Source organism: Panthera leo, chromosome C1, assembly GCF_018350215.1.
Source record: "Panthera leo isolate Ple1 chromosome C1, P.leo_Ple1_pat1.1, whole genome shotgun sequence".
Lineage (NCBI taxonomy): Eukaryota > Metazoa > Chordata > Mammalia > Carnivora > Felidae > Panthera > Panthera leo.
In genome coordinates, this window is record NC_056686.1 from 45386543 (window position 1) to 45409980 (window position 23438).

At 48.5% G+C, this 23438-nt stretch overlaps 1 protein-coding gene across 2 annotated transcripts in view; it reads right to left on the reverse strand.

The window, feature by feature from the left end:
- Positions 1–23438, reverse strand: part of PLPP3 (phospholipid phosphatase 3) — an 85679-nt gene that overhangs the window by 13311 nt on the left and 48930 nt on the right. For both annotated transcript variants that reach the window (XM_042951729.1, XM_042951730.1), the window contains 3 exons: positions 12586–12866; positions 12120–12177; positions 1472–1648 (listed from right to left, as the gene is read on the reverse strand). In XM_042951729.1, coding sequence (XP_042807663.1) covers positions 1472–1648; positions 12120–12177; positions 12586–12866 — 516 coding nt within the window. The remainder of the gene's footprint in view (positions 1–1471; positions 1649–12119; positions 12178–12585; positions 12867–23438) is intronic.

The window sequence follows — 23438 nt, forward strand, 5'->3', positions numbered from 1 at the left end:
AGCAGCTCAGACACGACTTTCTACGTGGTGCCCACTCGATCGCCACTACTCCCTGCCCACTTCCTTCCCCCTGCACCCGGCCCTCGCCTGCAGCCGAAGCACCCTGTCTGTATCTCCATGACAGCCCCGTGCTGTGTTCTAACCCCTGTGCTGGCCAGGCAGTGGGAGCGAGTAGACTGGGATTTCCTTGGAAGCAAGGCCCGTGCCTTATTCATCCCTCTGCCTCCAACACAATGTCTCTTGTAGTGTTCTCAAGGAAGAGGAGAGCCACCCATTGACTCAAGCTTTCTGTGGATTAAAGATTTATCTACTCTGAGCCAGACTCCCTGAGAGGCACTGGGGAGACGGGGAGAACAGTGTGTCATCTATGGTCCCTGTCCCCGGGGAAATTTACAGTCTAAAGGGATACACACATCTGCAATGGCAGCACAGGGTGACAAATGCCATCACAGGAGTGAGTGGGAGAGGTGATCAAAGGGAGACTCGAGGCAGCAGCCAGGTTTAGAAATGAAGAAAGGCCAAGGGCTCGTCCAGATCTCTATTGTTCATGAGTCTTACTGCGAGTGGGCAAGGATAATACGAACAACACAACCCGCATGTGTGGTGCCTAAACATCCAGCCATGACTGTGCTCTGAGATTCTCGCTGGCCTGGTGTGAGCTCCCCAGGGTGGGGCCCAGGAAGGCACGGTATCAGAGCAGGAGCTCCACCATGTGTGCTGAATAAACCCCTCAAAACTTTTAGCAGGCAAGAAAAGCAGAGATTCTTGAGGGGACAGAAGCTCAGAGAGCTGGGATGCCTTATGCACATTCACAGAGTCAGGGATGAAATATGGGAAAAGGGTATAACCCAGTCGCCTGGGGCAAATGAGAACCTGGCCCATCCCGAGGCCATTCTCTAGGTACAAGGCCTTCTCTTGATGTACAAGGCCCTTTAGCTAACCAAGGTAAGGCTCAGCCTTGACCAAGCCCCCTCTTGTCTAGCCGACACCACGTTTAGGGTCTGACCAAGTCACCCTAAAGGTCACACTGGGAAGGGTGGAAGTTTCCCAAGATTCTGAATTCAACTCAATTTTAAGTGTCCACCAAAGCAGCACGTGAGCACTGAGTCAGAGACCCAGACTCTGCTGGTCACCTGACATGTGACCTGGGGCAAGTTTCTTCCCCTTTCAAACCCTAAATGTTCTCATCAATAAAGTGAGCAAGGTGCCCAATATCAAAGATCTCCGGCTGCAACGTTCTATGAGCCCAAACCTGAGGACTCACAGACTCTGCTGAATGAAAACTCACAGGCTGGAAGGAAACAGAAATGACTTTCCTTTTACTGAAGGGGTCCTGGGGCGGGGTGACTCTTTATACACCAAGCAGAAAAAAGGATTGAGAGCTCCCTAGCTTTGGTCACTGAGCTGGAAACATTTAACAAGCAGGCGGTGTGGGGCTCTGCGTGTGTAGTAAGAATACGATGCTACTCACTATGCAGCAGGCCACCAGGGCTCCTTGAGCAAATCCTGCAAGCACATCGCTGGGATGGTGCTTGTGGTCGGACACACGCGACAGTCCTGTGTAAAAGGCCATCATGATCAGGGTGAACTGCAGGAGGGGCCGGAGCAGGCGGGCCCCTCGCCAAGTGAAGCGGGCCTGAAGGTAGAGCTGGACAGAGGAGAGAAAATGAACAGAAGCTCAGTGCATTAGAACACCACAAGGACACACACTACACTTCCATTAAATGGACCCATCTGGACCTCAGGTGGCATGTTTTGCAAAAAGCATTCAGCTTGGATATGACCTCAAGCCAGTTATTTAAGCCTTGAGCCTCAGCTCCCATATGGAAGAAAGAAAAGAAAAGAAAAGAAAAGAAAAGAAAAGAAAAGAAAAGAAAAGAAAAGAAAGAGAGAGAGAGAGAGAGAGAAAGAAAGAAAGAAAGAGAAAGAAAGAAAGAAAGAAAGAGAAAGAAAGAAAGAAAGAAAAAGAAAGAAAGAAAGAAAGAAGCAAGAAAGCAAGAATTAAAATGGAGACAGCAAGGAATGCCTTAGAATACACAGCCTGGGGGCGCCTGGCTGGCTCAATTGGTTAAGTGTCTGACTTCAGTTCAGGTCATGATCTCACGGTTTGTGGGTTCCAGCCCTGCGTCGGGCTCGATGCTGGCGGTGCAGAGACCGCTTGGGATTTTCTCTCTCCCCCCCCTCTTTCCGTCCCTGCCCCACTTATGTGCACACATGAGAGAAAGATCTCTCTCAAAATAAATAAATAAACTTAAAAAGAAAAAAACAAAAAAGAATCCACAGCCTGGCACACACTGGACACTTCCTAAGTTCACTACTTTCTTTTCATCATTTTCTTTTGAAGATTTGAAGTTTGATTGAAACTCACTAAAGAATACTAACCAGGGTAGGAAAGCTTTCTTTTCTGCAACCCGTGACAACTCATTTCACGCATTTGTGTGTATTCCTGGAGATATGGCTGTACAGTCCCTACATGACTCGCCTCTTAGGATCGTGTTGGAAATAAAACGCAGGATCGATAGGACAGGTTATCGAGATAGTCACAAGGGGATGCTTCTGCTTCAAAACAAAGCAACCCTACCAAAGGCCAAGCGTCTAAGTCTAACTATGGATTTTTGAGCTTGAATATAAAGGAAACACATAAACCAACCAGACAATGCCAGGGAGCTTTCACACAGAGGTTGACAGATACTGGGCTGGGTGGAGTAGAAGAGTAACCTGAAGAAAAATGGAAGAAAGAAAAAAACCACCTCTGGCCGAGGCAAAGAAATGACGTCAACTGAGCATTGTCCCTTGGAGTTATCTGGCTGCAGTTTCCGTTCTAACCTCTGGGCACAACCTACTTCCCAGGTTCCTGTGGGAACTTGGGAAATGAAGGGGAAAAGGCAAGTGGACAAGGGGAACTTCCGAAGACAAATCAAAGGCAAGCACAGGGGGAGACCAGGAGAAAGGGGAAGAGAGCACAGGGGAGGAGCCGATGGCCCAAAGATGGACCTGGGACGGCAGGGATGGGACTCTGCCCTGCCGGAGACAAAGGGACACCTTCCTCCTGGTGGTCAGGAAGGACCAGCCACTGGCTGGTCCTGAGGAGAAAGAAGGGTAGAAGATTCCAGAGCCAGCCCTGACAGGGCGGGAAAGTTGGCCAGCACTGAATCCACAACTAACCGGAAAGACAATTTTAAAACCCAGGCCAAGAAAACAGCAGGCAACTCTATAATCATTATGAAATGCTATGAATGCGTTATTGGGCAATCTAAGAATAACAAATGAGAAATAATAAAGAATGCACTGATGGGGACGGTTGAACAAGTGATAAAGATCAACAGTTTCTCGTATATAAAAAATAAACAGTTGAAAATCTACAAGAAGAGGTGATGGGGCGCCTGGGTGCCTTAGTCTGTTAAGCGTCAGGACTCTTGATTTTGGCTCAGGTCATGATCTCACAGGTGGTGGGTTCGAGCCCTGCGCTGGGCTCTGTGCTGACAGTGTGGAGCCTGCTAGGGATTCTCTCCCTCTCCCTCTGCCCCTCCCCTGCTCACACTCATGCTCTCTCTCTCCAAATAAATAAAACATAAAAAAAAAAAAAAAAAAAAAAAAAAAGGAAAATCTCACTGAGCCTTGAGTTTTCTCACAAATAAAATAAGTGTAACAGCCACTATCTCTCAGGCTGTAGTACAGACGGCTGCTATGGTAGAGGAGGTGCCTGGCACCAAGTTCTGCTCAAGACACAGATTTTATTCTCTAACCACATTTCTTTTTTTTTTTTTAACGTTTATTTATTTTTGAGACAGAGAGAGACAGAGCATGAAAAGGGGAGGGGCAGAGAGGGAGACACAGAATCAGAAGCAGGCTCCAGGCTCTGAGCCGTCAGCCCAGAGCCCGACGCGGGGCTCGAACTCACGGACCGCGAGATCGTGACCTGAGCTGAAGTCGGACGCTTAACCGACTGAGCCACCCAGGCACCCCTCTAACCACATTTCTTAACCCGGCCCTGAGATTTTCTCCTTTCCCTCAACTGAAAAGTCCGCAGATCCTCAGAAAATGCTTCTTTAGAATCCTCCAGGGCTTCTCCCTCCCTGTGCAGAGTTTAGGTCATGGGCCTTGGAAATGAGGGTGGGGCAGAGGAAGGGTGGGTTTCCCAACCGGACACGACCCACATCTCCCCTTCTACTGACTCAGATACTGGAGCTCACGAAAAGAAAAAAATAAATACACCAGAGGAACTTGAAGAGAGAGGAAGAGACCAGTCATCAGGAGAGCTTCAGGAAGGGAGTGCTTATGAATGAAAAAGGAGTAGGGGCCACAGGAAAAGAATCCCTTTGGGAAGCAGTCAGACGTGGACTGGCCGGCAGCACGCTGAAGCTTGCTCCTCTGCTCCCATCGGTAACCAACACATTTACCCACGAATGGCTCAAGGCCTCAGGGCTGATCCTGGGGTCTGCAGCTGGGGCTTCAGGGGGAAAGCACAGCAGCAGCGGCACCGGGAATTTTGGGGTGAAGCGGCCCCAACTCCATTCCTGGCTCTGTCACCTCCTAAGTGGGTGGGCCCCCAACTTCTCATCTGTGGAACAGGTACAACACTATCTCCCTCTCAGGGTTGCCGGGATCGAATGGGACACACAGGACCCTGCCTGGCGTGACACGGGAACTCAAGGCACTCTTCAGACACCTGTGTCAACCCTTTACGTTGGTGAATGCCATTTACTCGCTGACGATGAGGGATTTCACCAAAACAAGTAGATTACCAAAGCAAAAGGTTGCACAATAACCTTCCACCTTGTGGCTAATTCTGATTTGAGAAGCTGTTACAACAGGCTTGGAGGCTGACCGAAGGACCTGGTAAGTCCCTCCATGCCCCAGCAACCCTGCCGCTAAATGGATTAGTTTCTGCTGGTTCATAGCCCAGTTCTCCTGCTCTCGGAAACCTGAGCCTGGGAACAGTCCGTGGGGCAAGAGGCTGTGTTCACTGCCATTCCACGGGAGGAAGTCGCACTTCTGACCACAACACTCCCATGGCCCCTGTCCTAGACCAAACAGCAAGGAGACTTGCCCGGAATCAGAATTTCTGCAGGGGCTTCAGCAAAGTCCCAGGCACCCTGAATGAGTAATTAGCAAAGACATAAGCAGAGTTGGACAAAACCAGAAAGGCTGAATCACCTTGATCTCTCCTCGTGGTCAGCAGCCCTGAGGTCCTGACCGATCTGTCTTTACTTCCCCTTTTGTGTGAAGACCTCTGGGATGGGAGAATCCACTTCTAACCATCAGTGTGACACTGCAGAAAAGTGTCTGATTTGCAATCAGAGCAAAACCAAACTTGAATCTTTTCTCTGCTCCAGGCCAGCTGGGGGACTCTGCTTCTCTGAAATTTCTGCTTTCTCTTACAGAATAAGGGAATTTGTTCATTAAAAAAAAAAACCTCCAACACATACCGTGTACATCTGTTCAAAATTGTGAAAGACAGAAACATGAATAAAAAATAAGTTCCTCCATGCAAAAAGAATATGTTTACATTAAAAATTAAATCTCGGGGCACCCGGGTGGCTCAGTCAGTTGGGTGTCCGACTTCGGCTCAGGTCATGATCTCCCGGTTCGTGGGTTCGAGCCCCGCGTCGGGCTCTGTGCTGACAGCTCGGGGCCTGGAGCCTACTTAGGATTCTGTGTCTCCCTCTCTCTCTGCCTCTCCCCCCTGATGCTCTGTCTCTCTCTCTCTCTCTCAAAAAGGAATTAAATGTAAAAAAAAAAAAAAAAAATTTTTTTTTAATTAAATCTCATTCTTTTACTAAGATTCTTCTCCCCAATTGCTAAAATAACACTGCTGATTGAAGACAGGTAGCTTACAACAGAAAGGACTATGTCTGCCCGTGAACCCCCATCCCCAAAATGATGTATGTGGAAGTCCCTGGCACACCCAACTCACTCCCTAAATGGAGTTCTCTTCTCCTTCCTGGTCCTAGCTCCCAAACTGGGGTCCTGTGGAATTCAACAAAAACTCTTTAGAGAGGTCTGGCTGAACTCAAGCTGGCTCCTCTGGTCTGAACCAGCCGAGTCACATGTGGGGTGAGTCACACTCCTTCTTGCGAAGTCATTTGTGTTTCATTACATGATTTGCATACTGGTGAAACAGGTCGGTACTGTCCTCTTACTTCATTTCCATTGCTCTTGGGACTGCTCTGCTCAGAGTGAAAAGGAGGCTTTTGTCCCTCCTTACGTCCCTGCATATGCTCTCTTCCTGGAAGTCGGTCCAGATCACTGACAACCACAGGGAGAAGAAACTTTCTCCCTCCTCTCAGCTCCTCCACGGCTCACGCCTGGCTCTGGTGCCAGTGCCTGGTGATTCGTCTACGTGGTGCAGAACGGGCATTTCTCTCTGGGAAGCTATTCGACTACTTTCAGGACAAAAGAAGAATTTTTAGTCGACTTTTCTCCTCCTTGAGAAGGGGATCAGCTCTTGTTTTCTGTCACTATCAGGGGGAGAAACATACACTCCCCATTTGTCAAGCACGGTTTCAGACACAGTGCCGCGGCTTTAAACGGCCTCACCTGCAACTATCACAATCATCCTGTTGGGTAGATACCACCATTGTGCCCATTTTTCAGATGAAGAGATCAAGGCCAAAAGGCCCCGTCACTTGCTCAAGGTAACAAAGAGCCACGATTTACACTGAGTAAGATGTGTCTTTTTCTAAGACTGAGGTCTAACCACAGAGCCTGGCTTCCTTTGAGGAAATTAGTGCTCTCCACACAAAGTAACGGTCTTTTATACTGGATTTGTCTTAGGAGAAAAGCAATTTGAGGGGACTACCCGCTTGTCGTGGACTTAAGGACAACCTACAGGAAACATGTGAACACTCATGCTCCTTGAATTCACCGGTCACATACTTTTACAAGGCCCATGTCAAAACACAAGCATACAGCTTTTGGAAGAGTAAGGGTATTAGAATCTCTGACCTGATCATAAGCTAAGGAGACCCTGTGAACTGAGTCAGTGAGCCTCAGAGTGGAGTTCACAGCCCTTCCCTTGGGGCTCCGTGCCTCAGTCCACCCGAATTGGGGACCTCATCCAACTGTTCTGAGACTTTACCTTTCAGGATTTCCACACCAAATACGAGGTCTCTTCGTGTCCTCAGGTGCTCACACAAGGTCTGGCTCAGAAACTGCTGGCTGGCTGAATGGATGGACAGACTGATGGATGGGCAGATGGACAGAAGGGTGGTTGGATGGATGGATGTAGATGGGGGTGGGGAAGAGTTTGGAAAACATTTGGTACAGTGGTTTATTCCCCTTACAAACAGCCATCTTGTACCTACAAGGGGTTTCACCAGAAACTCCCAGGATCTGTGGGCATGTCTCCTGGGCATACCAGACCCCACCGCTCCAGGATTCTAAACACACTGAACAAAACCTCAATGACTAACAACCACAGGCCAGGGAACATGGCGGTCAGAGGACAGCCGCTTCCCTGTTTCCTTGGTATCCGACAAACCCTTTGACACATAAACATTTCTCATGGGCACTGCAGTAAAGAGCCAGTGCATAAACAGTTCAGCAAAGAGGCAGCAGAGGCCTTCCTTACACCACATAGGTCCTTCACGATCTATCAATTCAGTGATGAGGAGAGGAACAAAATCTGCATGGAACCGAAAGAAGCATGGCCTGGGAATGTTGAAGACCTGAGATTGATTCATTCACTCACTCCTCAAATGTTCATTGCAACTAAGTGTCAGATGCTGTTTGGGGCAGTGGGATACAAGAGTGAGTCAAGAGACAAAAACATCTCCCTCATGAAGCTTACAATTACAATTTATCCGGCAGAGATAAACAAAGAAGCGAAGAATATATAGTATGTCAGATGGTGAGAAACTGGTCGGGGGAGGGGGGCAGGGATTAGGCTGCATAGGGGAGTCAGGGAGTATTGCAGAAGGGGGCCAGGAAAGGCTTCTCTGACCCTGAAAAAGGCAAGCGGCCAAGGTTCACGTTTGGGGAGGGGAGCGCAGCAACAAGGGAAAGGCCTCACCACCAACTTGCTGCCTGCTCTGGGCTGGAGAAGGAGGAGCTGGGTGGCTGGTCCCAAAGGTCCTCTCAGCTTTCACTGCGCCCTCCTGCCCCTGCTTCCTCCCCTACCAGCCACCCCAGCTAGACCGAAATGAAAACCTGCAGCCCCCAAACCATCGTCCCCCTTTTCACCTGCACACGGGTGGTCCTTCCAATCTGCCCATCTTTACCCTACGGGAACCCTTCCCCAGCTCTGCCCCCCTCCACTCTGGGCTGGCTGGGGGTGCCACGACCCCGAGCTTCCATAAGACCCCACGTCCACCCCCCACCCCCACAGTGTACCCAACCGCTGTCACTGTCTCCTTGCTCCCCTAGACTGAACTCCCCAAGGCTGTGACCACGACTTCCCCATGTCGTTAATTCCACCCCCTAGCACGCTGTTTGGTGTGTAACAGCCACCCACTGAATATGCGCTGAACGCCAAATGCCGAAACCGTGTTGAGTCCCTGGAGGGCAGGGCCCACATCCGATGCACATCAGGGGCCCCGGGAGGTAGCAGGGTGCTGACACAACACAAGAAACACCAGGTTGTCTGGTTGCTACATGGTTTAGTGCCTGTGCTGGTATAGGCGTTTTATCCAGAAAGCCAAGTTATCCTCAGTCCCCGACCAGGGAGGGTACAGGGCCAGTCCAGATGTGGTTCCCTGGGGTTGGGGCCAGGACTCCGGGCTAGGAAAGCTTCACATGTGCTTATACATGCTGTGGGTTTTTCTTATTAGAATCTGCATTAATCACTAACATGCCTTAACCTCATCTGTAAGCTTCTATGCCCAGAGATAATTTGGTGTTTGGGGCATGGTTTTTCCAAGCTAACCATTTTACAAATCAAAACCTAATACGGAGTGTCCTTCAAAGCCATGGGAGGCTCTAGATGGCAGCTGCCGTCAACAGGCCTAGAGTGCTTCCTGTCCGCCCCTCTCTTTGAACGCCAGGGCCATGAGGGCATAAGTTTGTCCCCGAGGGCTTCCCATCTTCCCTTGCAGAGTTTAGGGTAGTTCAAACATCTTTCAAAGAGATTGAGAAGTAGATGCCATCTAATTCCACTCTTTCATAGGACAGATGGAGAACGTGGGACCTAAAGAAGTGAAGTAGCGAAAACCCTGCGAAATACACTACTGTCTCTACTTTACAGAGGAATACACCGAGGCTTCAAAGCTCAGTGAGCAATGCCTGGTTCCAGAGCTAGTAACCGCCAGGGCAGAATCTTCCAGGTCTGCCTGACCTTGAGGGCAAACGCCATCAATGCTGCCATCAATGCTGCCATCAATGCTGCCATCAATGCTGCCATCAATGCTGCCGACACCCAGCTGGTTCAAAGGCGATTTTCCCCCAAGGCCCCAAGGAAGCTGCCCTGGGGGGGGGGGAGGCCAGGGTCTTCTGTGGTCTCATTTGCCCAGCTCCAGTACTTTGGGAAGCTCCACATCCCTGGGGGATGGGTCTGAGGGCTGCTCTGACCGACTACAGCATTTCCCACTGACCCTGACGGGCAGCCGTGGTGTTCTAACTTGCTTTAGAAACCTCTGCAAATTGGACATAGAGAGGGTTGAGACTTCAGTCTGACATCACATAGAGGAAGAGCCCTGGGAATGAGCACTGTCCTCCTTGGAATTTAGCCTCAGAGGTTGCCTTAGGGCAAGATAACCTCAGAGCTAAAAATGGAGCTATGTGTTTCTATGTTGTATATGTGGGTGTCCGCGAGTTGTGTCTGTCTGCAAGGGTCCTTCAACGTGTGATGTGCGCATGGCTGTGTGCGCACGTGTAGCAGGATGCGAGGGACGCGAAGGACTAAGGACGCTCTTCTCTTCCTCCCTCCCTCCTTCCCTTCCTTCTTTCCAGGAACATAAAGGCACTGTAATTTTTTTCCTCCCTCAGAGATGCAAATAAACACCCAGTCTGAACTACCCCTTACTCCTCACCCCTGCAGAGATCTCCAGCTGTAATCATCCTGGTGGTGGAGGATGGGGGCGAGAAGGGCATCTCATCCATTAAGGCAGCTCTGAAGAAAGGCAGGTCGCCTTCAGGTGAAATTGAAATTAGGGTCGGGAGCTTATATTCTTTAAGTTTATCCCAACGAGGTTGGTTTTGGGTTTGTAGTGCAGTATCACGAAAAGAACAGACAGCGATCCTGGTGGCATCAAGACCAGCCTTCAAATCTCTTTTCTGCCTCTTACAGGAGGTAGAACTTTTATTGTTTTTAATGTTTACTTATTTTGAGACAGAGACAGAGTGCGAGTGGGGGAGGGACAGGGAGAGAGGGAGACGCGGAATCCGAAGCAGGCTCCGGCCTCTGAGCTGTCAGCACAGAGCCCGACACGGGGCTCGAACTCACGAACCGTGAGATCACGACCTGAGCCGAAGTCAGACGCTTAACCGACTGGGCCACCCAGGCGCCCCTGGAGGTAGAATTTTTATTACTAAACTTCTTAGCGTCAGGTTGGTTGGTTTGTTTTCAGCTTAAAACGGGGTAATCAAAACGCATCTCATCGAGTTATTGAGAGAACCAGTGTGGAAGAGAGAGCTTGACCCAGTGCCCGGCACACAGAAGGCACCAGAAACGGGTCAGCACCTTTATCTTTTGGGCGGCCATAGAGCACACAGTGCACACAGTTGGTTTCAAAATTACCCAGTATTTTTCTCTTGGAAGAAAATGAAGGAACATGAGAAAAATGAACAGAGACCCACTCCTCCAAGCACCTTTGCAAAACACTGAAATTACATTTGTAAAATTGCTTCCAGACCTGGGTAGAATACAAAAAAAAAAAACAAAAACAAAAACGAAATAGGAAACGAAAGATCTTCGTGACATTAGCTTTCTAAAAGCCAAGCGAAAGCAAAACAACAACAAATGAAGAATGGAGGGAGTGTGATTCGTGTTTAAACAAAATCCATGTTTGAGGTTTTCATAGGTTGGGGCCCACCTTTCAGCTCCGCATCCCAGGTAACGGGAAGCCGGGAGGCCTCCAGGCTTGGAAAGGATTGTTTTGGGAGGAGGGGGGAAACAAAACAAAAAAAACCTTCTGCTAGGTTTTCCAAATCCTAATTATGTTTTTTAAATAAGTCAAAATCAAAACGTTCTTTTGCAAACAGCTTTTGCTCCCCTGAGCTATGTCTGACCTCTCAGCGCCTTCTCGCTCTGCATCAAAGGGGCCGAAAGCAGGAAGTGCCTTGGCACAGGGGCCTCATTCAAGGGGAGAGGAGAGGCAGGGGACCGTTTTTTAACGCGCAAAGAGAAACAGACCAGCTGCTGTCTGTGCAGCAGCTGGGGAAGAACCAGGCACTCACCTGTCCCTTCCCAGCACCTCTAGGAAGTCGGGGCAGACAGGGCCACAGGGGTTCAGATCATGGCCCCACCACTAGCTGAGGGACCCCCCAACGTGCTGCTTAGCCTCCCTGGGTCTTAGTTTCTGGCTCCAAGCAGTGGGGATACACATTTCATACTTCGCCATGCTGTCATGAGGTGACGTATGCTCATGGAGCAGAAGTATTCTGAGAAACTTGAAATCATTCTATGTAGTCGGATATTGATGATTTTTAAAGCCTTTCCATCAGCGGGGGATGGAAGAAGCCTGGCATGGTGAACACTAGGAATTTGATGACAGGGTTTGCATTTGAGCAACAGTTCTAGTGCCTGTCAATTCTGACAGTTGACTTGAATTCTCGGAGCCTTGTTTAGTAATCCTTTCCCACAACGGAGACAGTAACTTATAACCCAGGGTGCCTGGAAGGGTCAACTGAGTAAACAGATGGTCAGAAGACAGTACTCGTTACCATAAAATATTACACAAGTGTCTTTATCACTTTATAATTTCAAAAAGGGCACACAAGCCTTATCAAGCAGCCATGATCAATATTATTTTTATTTGACAAATGGGAAAAGCCTAGAAAGGAAGACAACTTCTAACGCTGTGGCAGAGCTCAAAACGGAACCTAACTCTTCTAGCTAACTTCTTTTTCAAGGATTTCACAATGGGGTCTATCCCTAACCATTCTGAGGGCTCTCTGCACAGAAGAGATTTAAGCTGGGGCTCAATAGTACACTCCATTGGAATCAGAAGGAAGGTACTTACCACCAAATACAGCATAGTGTACATGGAGAAGGAGGCGTGGCCAGAGAAGAAGGACTTCCTGCAAGAGCAAGAGAGGGCCATGAGAGGGCCATATGCACATCCCTGACACATGTCTGCCTGTCTGTCTTCTCTCCCTAGACTGTGACCTTGAGATCAGCACTGTCTTGTTTGGTTTTGCCACGTTGGCAGTCCATTGGGACATGTTTTCTAGAACCTAGCAGGCACCCATGAATGAATGAATGAATGAATGGACTTACCAGTATTCTACCATAATTGCTTATTTACCTATGCATCTAAATCAACTGACCCCGAGTTCCTTAAGGATGGGGACTATGCCTCATTCACCCACTGAAACCAAAGCCCAGCGCTGAGCCTGGCACCTCATGTCGCAGGCGCCTTCGCAAGTGCTCCCTGAACTGCCCGTGTCAAAGCAGGCACGCTGTGGCCACGGCAGGTGGTGACTCACCTGGCCTCTTGGACTTTGCTGTCGTCCCCTCTGCATTTGTAGTTTTGGATGTAGCCCTCGGAGCAGTTGATCTGGCTGAAATCGGGGTTGCAGACGTTCAAGAAGTGAGGACGCAGGCGCCCAATGGAGACTTTGGCAATGTCGGTGAAGGACTGGCTGATGGCACAGCCGAAGAGGAAGCAGCCCACCTGCTTGTAGAGGGCTGCCACATAGGGATTCTGGATCGCTGGCCGGGACTTCTCCTTCAGGTAGTAGATACGGTAGAACTCCCCAGTGATGATCTGAAAGGAAGCCAACAGGGGAATTAGGTGGTCTCAAGACCCGTCATCAAAGTGGATGCTGTAAAGGATATTTCATGACTCGAGAGAACGTTCAGTACGTAATCGCAGGCTATAATCTAGAAAAGTCCCAGTGTTCTATTTAAGAAATATACAGACAGAAATACGCAGGAGAGGAAAGAGCAAAGTGCTAATAACATGGTCATTTTCTCCTTTTTAAAAAAAGTCCCAGCAGAAATAAATATACAACTAAATGTATTTATATATAAACACATATGATATGTAAAAATATAAATATTATGGATAATATGTAAAAAATATAAATATTATATATAAATTATATACGTATTTTTTTAAACAAAGAAAGAGACAAGGACCCAGATATGAAAAAAAAAAAAAAAATAGAAGAATCAAGGACATGGTCAAGGGTGGCCAGGATGTCAGAGGATCTGAGCAAATGTCAGGATTCTGAGCTTTTGAGTAAGGGATCTCAGCCTTGTGTCAACACTGAGCCGTGGTGGGGGCTTCTATAGGAGGGTGGATGCCTAAGACCATGTCCTGGGTGTGAGTCCCAGCTCTGCCACCTGCCCGGTGTCCTTCAGCAATGACTTAACCTCTCCAAGCTTCAGTCTCCTTCTCCTTGAGAGGAGGCTGCAGGCCTTTGCAGAGTTGTTGGCTTAAATCTGGTAACACGGATGGGAAACGACCTGGGTTGTAGAAAGGGATTCTTTCATTTTCCTCTGTAGAGGAATGCTGTGATGAAAGATTACTGCTCTACAAACCAAGGAGCTTTTTTTTTTTTTTTTTAAATAGAATCCAGTGAACTATTAAGCATTGTATTTAGTTGGCACGTTTCTTTAGCTGTCTTTATTTATTTACTTTTTTATATTTATTTTTGAGAGAGAGAGAATGAAGGAAAGGCTGAGAGAGAGGGAGAAAGAGAGAATCCACTGACAGCACAGAGCCCAACACAGGGCTCGATCCTATGAACCCTGAGACCATGACCTGAGCCGAAATCAAGAGTCTGACTTAACAGACTGAGCCACCCAGGCGCCCCCAAACCAAGGAACTTTTAACACAATGCCCTTCAGTGTTTGCAAATTTCCAAGTCTCAGCACATTGTCTCCCATGTCCTCAATCCTAAAGGGCAGCCAATGAGTCTGGATTTTCATACCCTTTCTCCATCCCACCTTGTTTACGCCTAATACTTAGGGGAGGTTTGTCACTCCGGGGAAAAATTATTGATTACCTACTGCATACTAGGTATTGCTTTCATACACTTCATTTCATGAACTGCCTACAATAATCATGAGTTAGGTACGGTGGAAGCTCAAGATCAAGTCACACCGCCTGGTTTTATATTAGGAGTGGGGGGCCAGCCTGCTCTCCGTAAGGCAAATGCCCTTGATGCCTACACAGCAGAGGACCAATCCCACTTCGGTGATGCCCCACCACACAGCCTGCTGCTCTTGTCTTAACTCCATAGCACAGCCCCGGCCACTTCCTGATTGCAACCACAGTCCAGGGACAGCGATGTTCAACTCATCACACACCACAAAGCTCCTTTCACAATTCCTCCCAGGGCAGGGTGACGAGCCACACTTGCTGCTGCAGGGAACAGACAGCGTGTTCACAACCGCAAGGGAAGCAATAGACTGACATATCCGGGCACTCCTTTTCAACGTCTCCCATTATTTTTTTTTTTTTACCGCTGGGGAAGGGGTCAACGCAGGGGAACTGATCCAAGTTCTCAAGGGCTCCCACGTCTAGCGGGAGGATGGCCAGGTGGCAGGGAGATGCCAGCCGGGCCCAGGGGCCAGCCGGTGTGGCAGCGAGAACAGCCACCAGCACTGCTAACGTTTACACAACGATTCTGTGTTTATAAATACCTGATTATTTCTAAGTGCTACACCTTGGCTCCCACATCACACTGAGCATGATTCTACAATAAAGAGAGATGGTCAAAGGCCAGTCCAACGCAAAGTCCTGGCTTAGGCATTCCCTGAGGGGCAGGATGAGTACCTGCTCTTGCAGAGGTGCTCAGACTACTGATTGAATGAATGGACGGATGGAAACAGGACCACAGTTTTCGCAGTTGTTTTATTGCAAAGTTGGAAATATCTTCTAAATATTACCAAAAGTCCTTTGAGAACATGTTGCAGAGATTAAAATCTGAGAAGCACAGCAAGTCAGAAATGAAAGGGTCCCCTATACACGGAAGAAACCGAGGTCCAAATTAACTCGCAACTGAAGATTGGACCCAGGTGTTCTAGCTCCCCGCCCAGCGTTCTTTCCTACGATTCCTGGTCTAACTCCCCTTTGAACCTGTTTATACTTTTACCCTGTGTAACCTTACAGGCTAACAAGTTCCAGATGTTCACTACCACCGTCATGCTCTTTCTTCTTCTTTATTTATAAATGATGCTCACATGACTTTGGATGCAGGGAGAAGAAAACTACAGTAGCCAGCGTTCTCGACTCACTGAGCGAGTCTCTACTCACTGAGTGAACCTGAGATAAGCCAGTTTCTCCACTGAGGAGACTAGACTCCGTAATTTATCACTTCCTCATTGCAATGACATTTTCTTGTTTTTGAAAAGGGGGGAGGGGTGCAAGTGAGCGACGGGCAGAGAGAGAGGGAGTGAGAGAGAGAGAAGCGGGGCTCACCTGAAGCAGGGCACGAGCTTACCATAAGCGGGGCTTGAACTCACCTGAGGTGGGACTCGAACTCACAAACTGTGAGATCATGACCCGAACCAAAATCAGATGCTTAACGACTGAGACACCCAGGCGCCCGTACAATGACATTTATTTTCAACTCTCCCATACTACCTTCACCACGACCCTCCTAACCAAGCAAAGGTAATCAGCAGTAGCAGAGGTAAGGTACTCCCTCCGAGATGATGCCACGGGCACGGAGCAGAACCAAGGCCCCATGCACAATCCCCGCCCTTGGACGGCTCCTGAGTTCCTTGAACTCAGCGGCCACAAATGAAGAAACTCTAAGCTGGCCTGGTTTGAGCCCGATTTCCTATTTGATGCTGAAAAAGAACATGTAGCTTTTCACTGCAAATCAGCATCTCTTACACAAGTCTACGGATTAATCTCAGGGAATTCACTGCTGTGCTTGAGTCACTTTAGAGAGAAAGGGTTTGGTTACAACTCAAGGACTCATTTCAGTGCTAACATCCCTTCATTTGAAAACTTTGGGTTCAGTGCCACAGTGTCTCACACAGTTAAAATGCTTCCTCCTCTCACTGGAGGAGAAAGAGGTAAAGAAGGCATTTCGTGGCACCTCAGATTCCTCAAAACAATGCTAATAACGGCAGCAAGCTTTTACATTTCTTTCGTATTTTTTGGTTTCATTTGATCTGCGGCTCTGTGAAGTTATACCCATTCTGCAGCTGAGAATGGTAAGTAAGGCACTGAGGGAGAGTCACTAACCTGAAGGTTCTGAGGCTTCTAAGTGACAGAGCTAAAAGGAGAGCCCAGATATTTAAGTTCAAAGACTCACAACACACTGTATTGAGAGAATTTTTGATTACAGATCTTCCTCAACCTATGATGGCATTACATCCCGATAAACACATCCTAAGTGGAAAACATCGTAAGTCAGAAATGCATTGAACACGCCTAACCTACTGAACATCACAGCTTCGCCTGGCCTACCTTAAATGTGCTCAGAACACTTTCGTTAGCTTACATTTGGGCACAATCACTACCAAAGAGCCTATTTTACAATAAAGTGTAGAACAGCTCACGTAATTTATTAAATATTGCACTGACAGTGAAAACCAGAACGGTTGCACGGGCACAGAATGACGTGAAGAGTACCGGCTGTTTACCCTCGTGCTGGCAAGGCCGACTGGGAGCCGTGGCTCACTGCTGGTGCCCAGCACCGTGGATCACTAGCCCAGGAAAAAAAAAATCAGAATTCAAAATCAAAGTGTGGTTTCTACTGAATGGGTATTGCTTGTGCACCGCCGTAAAGTCGAAAAATCGTAAGTCAAACCCTCCTAAGTTGGGGATCAGCCGTATTTCTATTGTTACTAAAAACGATCTCCACGGCCCAACAGCAACTGCGTAATTTCAAGGACAGGGCCAGGCTGAAGCCATTTAGCAGACACATGACTCCAGGACCACATGGCTTCTGGGGCAGCCCTGACAGATCTTACAGTTAATGAGCAACAAATTATGTATTTTCTCTATCCCCTTGTACAGAAGGGTCGGGGAGTCGACAACACAGCCATAAATCATCATTATGAACCAGCCGGACTTGGCTTCTTGTAATCCTAACCCTTAAAAGGCCATTTAATGAAATTCGGGCTGTGAAAGGCGGCCCGAATACCTCACCTCTGCCGAAGAGGCGAAGGCTTAAATTGTTCTCCGACACGTTACACACCTAACGCCGGAGTTCCAGATTTACTGCTTTCGGACTTTATTCATTACTCACAATGTTTTTATTCCTGGGTAATAAAATAAGCTCTTCCCTCCCCCTACAAAGGCTCTGTCCCCACCCCCAGACTCCAGCCCCTGGAGCCCTCATTTCTGCTTCAGTCAGCAAGGCTGTGATATGTAAATTTCACTACTGAGAAAAATGCCTTCAATGTTGATCCCTTTCTGAAACAGCAAGCAACAGATTCCGGGGGTAATGGCAAGCTGCCAGGCAGCAGAGGAGAATTCTCCCCTACCTGCCTTTTAAAGCACTTGGCACAGAATCTGGAAACTAATAAAGCGGGGAAGCATCGCAATTAAAGCTACAAGGAGACAGAAAACGACCAGCGCTTGCCCCCCGACCACGGTGACGGTTTGTCCCCAACTCCAAGACAGCTCCTCTCTGCCTCTCCTTTCTGGTGTAAAAGACCTCAACTGTCCACATAGTCACCAATATCGAAGTGTTCCAGAGAGGAAATCTGGAGAGCATTGGCTTTTTGGAAAAGAGAGAGCACAGGGTGGTCAAAGCAGCACTGACTTTGGAGCCAGAAAAACCTCAGCCTGAATCGTACATCTTACGTTAGGCAAGTGACTTCGCCTCTCTGGGCTTACGGCTCCTCCTCTATGAAAATAACGTCAATAACATCTACCTGGTAGGATTGCCAAGGGACGCAAGAAGGTGGTATGTCAAAAGCCTAGAGCTCTCTTATAATTTTTTTCTCTTCCCCTTAGGGAAGAGGAAACAAAGCATTAACAAATACTTGTAGGAAATCTTTTTTTTTTTTTTTTAAGTTTATTTATTTATTTTGAGAGAGACAGAGACAGCATGAGTGGGGGAGGGACAGAGAGAGAGAAGCAGAGGCTCTGTGATGCCAGGGTAGAGCCTGACACGGGGCTCGAACTCACGAAACTGTGAGATCATGACCTGAGATGAAGTTGGACGCTCAACCGATGGAGCACCCAGGCGCCCTGAAAATATCTTCTCTAAGATACTTTCAAAAGCTCCTTGGAAAAGCACATTCCAAAGTGAAGAGTTTGGAAGTACTACCCCTCCAGAGTAGAACCAGAAAACATGTGTATGGATATGTTGGCTTTGACCACTTTATCCATAGGATGTCTTTTTCAGGGGGACAAAGCAGAAGTCTCAACCCAGGGCAGCAAGGGAAAGCCTAGTGCATTGTTCGTGTCATCTGTCACATGCCACTCTGTAACTTATCCCAAGAAAAGTCAGACTTTCGCACAGCAGCCCAACAAACACCTCTTTTAGAGACTGAGAACTCATCTTCTTCCCCTGCCGAGTTTGAAGGACAAACTTCCTTATTTTTTGATCTGCTTGAATAATAATATTCGCCTAGCACTTTATGGCTTACAAAGCATTTTCACAACTACTGCATTATCTGCTTCTCACAACATCCTATTACTGAATTATTATTAACACCTTATAAGTGAGTATGGGGAAGGCCAGGGAGGCCAGGGAATCACCCTTAGAAATCAGGCAATGGCAGAACTGTCACTGCAGCCTGGACTCCTCATTCTAGCTCCTGGGTCCTGTCCGATGGCGTCAAGCTAGCTTTCTCTTAGATGTCCCAGCAGGCGGCAGGGTCTGTGTTTCCAGTGAGACAGGTGCTCCTAGAACACCTGGGAAGGTCAGGTAATCTTGCCAAACGCTTGCCCACCTCAGTCCCTGCTAGCCACAGAGGGCCAACCTGTTCTTTCACATCTCAGTTATGCAGACTAGTGAACTTCTTTCCATCCAGAAGAATAGATTCATTCAACAAACACTGGATGATGGACAATAAAGAAGGGAGAATCATTTTTTTCAGTCCCCAGCGAAAGGAAAAAGGTTATGTTATCTGGATCCCGCTTCGCGGGACGGAGACAGAAGTGTGGCTGGATTTTCTCTGAAGCTGGATGCTCCATCCAGGACAACAAAATGCGGTATCTTTAATGACTAGAAATAAATGATGAGAAATTTAATCTTCACTGCTTCTCCTGCTTGGGTGGAAGAGTAGTGCCTCGCAGACTGGGAAAAGCACTGAGGACATAGTTCTGTCCAAGGCCACCAGTGGAGTTTCTGGACTCCGTGGATAAGCCAACACTCCAATATCTAGAATACAGACACCAAAGAGGCCAGAGAGATGCCACAGAAGCTAGCTATGGCGGAAATCAGCAGTGGCTGCCCTAAGCCCAGAAGCTTTATGAAGAAGGCAGTCTGAAGTGCAAAGCATCGTAGGGGCGCCTGGGTGGTTCAGTCGGTTAAGCGTCCAACTTGGGCTCAGGTCATGATCTCACAGTTGACGAGTTCGAGCCCCGTGTCGGGCTCTGTGCTGACAGCTCAGAGCTTGGAGCCTGCTTCGGATTCTGTGTCTCCCTCTCTCTCTGCCCCTCCCCTGCTCATGCGGTCTCTCTCTGTCTCTCAAAAATAAATAAATGTAAAAAAAAAAAAAAAAAATTTGAAGTGCGAAGCATCGTCATTTTCCCAAAAGTCAGGGACTCAAAGCCACGGGTGTCCTAGATGGCTAGCTCTGCCTGTCCGCATAAGGGTCTCCTGAATGTTTTTTCTGTAGCACTGCCTGCTGCCCATCTCATGCTCTTTTTTGACACTGAATCCCCCGAACTTCCTGAATATCGCACCACCATGCTTTTCTCCCTATTTCTCAAATGCGTTTCTCCTTCCAGAGGCTCCCCCCTTCAGGGTTCTCCCAGATAAATGTGGGTCTTCCTGGGGTCGAAGCCTTGCCTTTCCGCCCTGATCTCTGCTGCTTCAACAGTTCCAATTATTACCTCTGTGAAGAGGACCATCAAAAGGGCACTTCCCTCTCTCTCTTCCCACCCTCCCCCCCCCCCCCCCCCCCCCCCCCCCCCCCGCTCTACTTTCGGCTTACCCCTTACCCCAGTGGTCGGCCTTCTTCCAATCTTCTGCCAAATCTCCCAACCAGTTATCAAACCAATGGTATCCGTACGTCAACCTAACCCAGTCTGTCACACCCATTCCCACTTTTTCCCCAAACCTCACTCTTCTTCCCCTTATTCCTGCTCAAGTTACCATCATATAACTGCAAAGACATGACCCTGTAGGCTGTCGCACGGTCTTCCAATTCCGGTCGTCTTACTTCTACAAGGAGTCTCATATCCATCTCTCTCTCTCCCTCTCTCTCTCTCTCTCTCCCCCTTGCATCAGCCCCATCGTGGTTCAGGCCTCCTCCTCACCTTGGCTGCAAAACTGATGAGGCTAGCTTGAAAGGCTTTCATCACAATCTCCAGCCGATTAACTGGGGTAAAAACTCCTTGACATTCAAGGAATTTCACAATCTCGCTGTGATCCTTTTCTACCTTATCTCCATCTACTCCCCGATACTCTTATTTCTCCAGCCAAACAGGGTTGCTCTACGTTTCCTGAAAACACTCCATTGTTCCAGCCTCTCATTCTCCGAGCAAGCCCTTCTGCCTAGAAGGTCAGGATCTCTGATGGGAGTCCCACCCACCCTTCAAGGTGGAGCTCCATCAATCAACGAGTGCATGGGGGGAGAGTTCCGGCTCTCTTCACTTAATGGGTCCTGGACAACAGAGCGCTGTAACCCTCAGTTTCCTCATGTGTGAAAAAGGGACGATGCCAATACCAAGAGCTCAAGGGCTGTGGTGATGATTAAGTGGGACCAGTGCCCAATGAATGACGAGGGGGACAATGATGATCCCAGTCTTGACCCATGAAAGTAACCTTCAGTGATCTTCCTCTGAATTTTCACAGCAGCACTTGATTTATACATCACACCATCTACAGCCTTTGGCCTGTTTTACCCTTGAAGCTCTCGGTTCCGGGGGGCACCACCAGCACCACCGGGGGCGCTCTGGCCCCCGTCCTGTTCTCTGACCAACTCCTCAGTCTCCCCGCGGGGAACAGTATTGTCAGTCTTGTAGTTGCCCTGCTTCCCCTTTAGACCATAAACCCCTAGGGTAGCATCTGGGTCCTAGGGCGAGGTGTCTACCACAAAGCCTGCTTGTTCTAAGCGGGGGACTCACCCAACATCCACCCTCCCAGCAGGTTAACACCTTCTGCAAAAGCCACTTTGCCTAAAATGCTATCGCACACCGTCCACGGGAGGATCTTAGGCGGCCGTCTGCCTAGCGGTCTCAACGTTTTGCCTTCCGCCATACGCTGAGCTCCCCAAGCGCAGAAACGAAAAGGTTTTACAGCTCACTGAAATAAAGAGCACTCGGCATAGCTCCTGGCAGAGCAGGCCTTGAATAAATGTCAGTTCAGGCACTGGGCTCTGAAGCCACAGAGACCTGGGTTCTCATTTCTGCTCCCTCATTCACTGAACAGAGTAACCTTAAACTAGCCACTTCTCCCTTGGGAGCCTCCGTGCCCTCCTTCATTTGTAAAACAGGGTAAATAACACCTACCTCTGGGCACCTAGGTGGCTCAACCGATTAAGCGTCCGACTTCGGCTCAGATGACGGTCTCACAGTTTGCGAGTTCGAGCCCCGCGTAGGGCTCTCTCCTGTCAGCGCAGAGCCCACTTTAGATCCTCTGTCCCCACCTCTCTCTGCTCCTACCCCGGGCATGCTCTCTCTCTCAAAAATAAATAAACGTAAAAAAATAAAAATAAGAATAAATAATAATACCTACCTCATCTAACTAAAGAAGAGGATTTAAGATAAGGCATTAGTTTCCCGTCCATCAGATAGCTTGTAAATGTTACCTGATTCTCTGCCCCAATCCCAAACAGACAATGATTCACAGAATGGACTTCTCGGCCTCCAGAGCATTATCCATTTAAAATGGACAAATGAGGGGCGCCTGGGTGGCTCAGTCGGTTGAGCATCCGACTTCAACTCAGGTCATGATCTCGCGGTTTCCAACTTTGAGCCCCACATTGGGCGCTGTGCTGAGAGCTCGGAGCCTGGAGCCTGCTTCAGATTCTGTGCCTCCCTCTCTCTCTGCCCCAACCCATTCGCATTCTGTGTCTCTCTCAAAAATTAATAAACATCAAAAAAAATTTTTTTAAATGGACAAATTAAAAGCCACTTGCACACTGGAGACATTTTCCAAGTGGTCATTAACCCCTCAGAGCTACATGTGCCTGAGGAAAAACTGGTGCCAGAGCATGGACTGCATGTGTGTGTGTGTGTGTGTGTGTGTGTGTGTGTGTGTGGAAGGGAACAAACTAAATCCTAATCCCGATGCCCGTGTTTGTTAAATTGCAAATAGATGCCCCCTGCCACCATCCCCTCAGGGATAAGAAGGTCTCAGAAGAACTCTGTGCCATTTGATCAGGGACCGACACAGTGGAAGGATTCATGCGACCACTCTCTGTGGGTGGTCCTGGTAATTGCACAGGCCTAGTGGATTGTAAACTGGGGGACCGGGTCTCCTACCGGGGCACCGCTGGGCCAGCCCGACTTCACTTTTTGCAGAGTTGAAAACTCAACTAACCCTTAATGAGGCAATCTTGGGGAACCTTGTTTTCTTGGCAGTGTGCTCTCAGATAAAGGGGTTGGAGGGGTGGGGAGGAAGTAATGAAGTCCAGATGTGGGCACACTGAAGCCCGATCCTGAATAAACAAGTCTTGGAGGTATTAAGCTCTTCTTCTTGTCTCTGCAGCAAGACATCTGCGTGTGCTACACAGCCCGTTCCCACGTGCGTTGAGGACCGTATTTAAGATTTTAGGGAAGCAAATGGAATACTTTGCCCGGCTGCCTAGGTCCTCTGACATCTCCTGGCCTAATGTTTTTGATTTGCTGCCCAAAACGTATGGCTTGTGATTTTTACAAACGCGTATTGAGCACCACAGTCTGTGCCTTGCACTAGAGACTACCAATTTAAAATCAGATCAGGCCGCTCCCTGTCTCTGCTGCAGCTAACGGGGTCACCGAGAAAAAGACAGGACAGTTGCACACAGTAACTGCAAAGACAGAGGCCAGCCCAGGGATCTCTGGGAACTTTGGAAGGTGGGGAAGGAGGCAGCCAAGGAATGTTTCCTGGAGAGGGAGATGTCTGACTGGGGTTTATTTAATACATACCAGGGGCAAGAAGAAAAGGCTGGTCTCAGCCTTCCAGGGACCTATCATCTAGCTGGGGAGACAATACCCAGACACAAATCACATTACCAGGCAGAAATACTCAAGGTGCTGTTTGCC